General features: G+C 40.2%; 1 protein-coding gene across 1 annotated transcript in view; it reads left to right on the top strand.

Annotated features, from left to right (window-relative positions):
* Nucleotides 1–2635, top strand: part of LOC107758173 (dynactin subunit 2-like) — a 23843-nt gene that overhangs the window by 17449 nt on the left and 3759 nt on the right. The window contains exons 8-11 of the mRNA XM_016575847.1: nucleotides 1235–1385; nucleotides 1466–1531; nucleotides 2100–2138; nucleotides 2457–2534. Of these exons, the coding sequence (XP_016431333.1) occupies nucleotides 1235–1385; nucleotides 1466–1531; nucleotides 2100–2138; nucleotides 2457–2534 (334 nt within the window). The remainder of the gene's footprint in view (nucleotides 1–1234; nucleotides 1386–1465; nucleotides 1532–2099; nucleotides 2139–2456; nucleotides 2535–2635) is intronic.

Raw genomic sequence — 2635 nt, forward strand, 5'->3', positions numbered from 1 at the left:
ATAGGGGCTGTCATAAAAACTTGATGCATTTATTTAAACATAAATTAAACATTGAAGGACAGTAAAAATTATAATGAATATGTTATATGGTTATATTTATTACTATAAATATGTTATATTTTTTACATACTGGTAAAAAATGTATATCCTGAATGCACTGTAAGTCACTTCGATCAGTTCACTAAGGCACTACAGCGATCTGTCACTTCACATTAAACCGCACCAAAACGGCATTTATTGTTTAAATACTGCAATACAATGGACAAAATTTGAAATCTGAGACTTTGTTTCATATTAAAAGTACCAAAGCACAATGCTTATTGTAATTACACTGTAACAAGGGCACCTTAAAATAAAGTGTAACCAAGATTTTGGTAAAGTTACATTAAATAAAATACATTTTAGTCTTGCCTTTTATTGTCACTGATATTGCATGTTGATATAGTCACAGACATTTGTCTTTTAATGACCTAATTGTCCTCTCGTCATTAGCCAGGTTTCCATCCAAAGTTGCGAATTTAACTTATGCGCAAAACTGGAATATCGCATAAAACATTTGCGAACAAGCATCGTTTCCATCCAACAAGTCAAAGAGAACAAAATTGTCACTTCCTGATAAACTGGCACTATAAATCACTAAGAAAAGTAGGAGAATATAATAATTTTCATATATAATAAATGACTTGCGCCTCAGAGCGAGAAAGACGAAACACAATGAATGCGGTCATTGCTTTCGGAGGTGGATGCTGCTGTTTGGGAACGCAGTCGTGTAAGACATTTCTGGGAGGCAAGCCTACAGAAATACTTTGATGATAGACTTTGCTCATGCATTTCCGAATGACCATAAAAACATTTCAGATGCTGTGGAATGAGATCGGTCTGCTGGTTAGTCAGGTTATGCCGTTCCATAGCGCAAAGTCACATGACATTTTTGAATGCGCTTGGAGAAATTTATTCGCAAAATGCATTTCCATCTCCCATTATTCGCATCAACCCTTTTTCGCGCAAGTCAAAAACCACCTCAAGCGAGCGTAAAAACGAATTAAGGGATTTTTATTCGAAATTTGGAGTTTCCATCACTCGTTTCTTATGCGATATACTTCAAAATGCGCATTAAAATAGGGTGATGGAAACATAGCTATTATCTCGTTTTAGTCATGGGAAAAAGGTTTGTCCGCAAACATTCTTCGTCATAGATTTCTCTAACGAAGCTGAGCGTTCTGTATGTTGGCAGGCGGTTGTTGACTCAGCTGGAGGTGGCTCGGGGCGTGAGGAGCGGAGCGGGTGCAGAAAGCAAGACAGCGGCACCCAAAGGACCAGACGGTGTGATTCTCTACGAGCTCCACAGCCGACCGGAGCAAGAGAAGTTCACAGAGTCTGCTAAAGTACGGCCTTTATGAAACACCCAGTGTGATGTCACTTCCTGTGGCCGTGTCTGACGCAGACGTTCTTTGTGTGACCGCAGGTCGCCGAGCTGGAGAGACGGCTGGCCGAACTGGAGACGGCGCTGGGATCCGGCTCAGAGAAACAGGTGCGTGAGACACGCTCACTAGCACTGCTGATGATTTCTAACGCTCTAAATGATCAAAGCTGCTGTCAGTCCTGTTTCACACTCAATCTAATGCATGTCTTCTGTCGTCTGATTGATAGTTCATTGATGACTCGTTTATCCAGTAAAAGCTCTTTTAGTGTAATTGTAGAAACGTCCAGCTCGTCTCAAATCTTGACTGATTTTTATCAAGTAATCGTCAGAATAACTGCAGTAATATTTCCAGATGAACACTTACTGGACTGAAGCAGCTCAGCTTTACTTGATTCTCCATCAATCATGTTTTAGAGTCTATATCAGCATCTGCACCAAATTCATATTTTTTTAATAAAATTGAGCAGTTTTTTCCTCCATATTCTCACTATATCAGACTACATGAGCCATAAAAGCCTGAAAACTCATTTTGTTTTTAGATTTTTTTTTAAAAGGTTCAATAAACTGTTACATTTAAGAAAAAAAAGATTTTTTAGACTGTTATTTAGGTCTTTAACTGATCTCTCTCTCTCTCTCTCTCTCTCTGTGTGTGTGTGTGTGTGTGTGTGTGTCGTAGGGTCCGCTCAGCTCTGGGGTTCAGGGAGCCAGTCTGATGGTAAACACACACTCATCACTATAACAGCACCATCAGTATTAACATTCAATGACTTTACACAACGAGAGATGCATATGTGACCCTGGAGCACAAAAGTAGTCGTCGCTGGGGTATATTTCTAGCAATAGCCAAAAATACATTGTATGGGTCAAAATTATAGATTTTTCTTTTATGCCAAAATAAAAAGGAGTTTAACATGCAGTTGCCAAAAATACAACCATAGCATAAAAAAAGCATTCAATACCACATGAAAACTTGCATTGCTGGCTGTGAAACGAGTGGATGTGGTCATGTGATCAGGTCTCTTGCCGTCTGCAGGACACTATAGAGCTGCTGCAGGCGCGGGTCGGTGCGCTGGACGCTGCCACGCTGGACCAGGTGGAAGCCAGACTACAGGTGAAACCAGAACCCTGACCAACCGTCTCCAGTGTGTTCCTTCAGTGTCAGGCCTTAAAGGGATAGTTCACCCGAGAATGAAAGTTCTGTCATTAATTACT

The sequence above is a fragment of the Sinocyclocheilus rhinocerous genome, unplaced genomic scaffold, assembly GCF_001515625.1.
Source record: "Sinocyclocheilus rhinocerous isolate Xijiao unplaced genomic scaffold, SAMN03320098_v1.1 scaffold203, whole genome shotgun sequence".
NCBI classification, from domain to species: Eukaryota; Metazoa; Chordata; class Actinopteri; order Cypriniformes; family Cyprinidae; genus Sinocyclocheilus; species Sinocyclocheilus rhinocerous.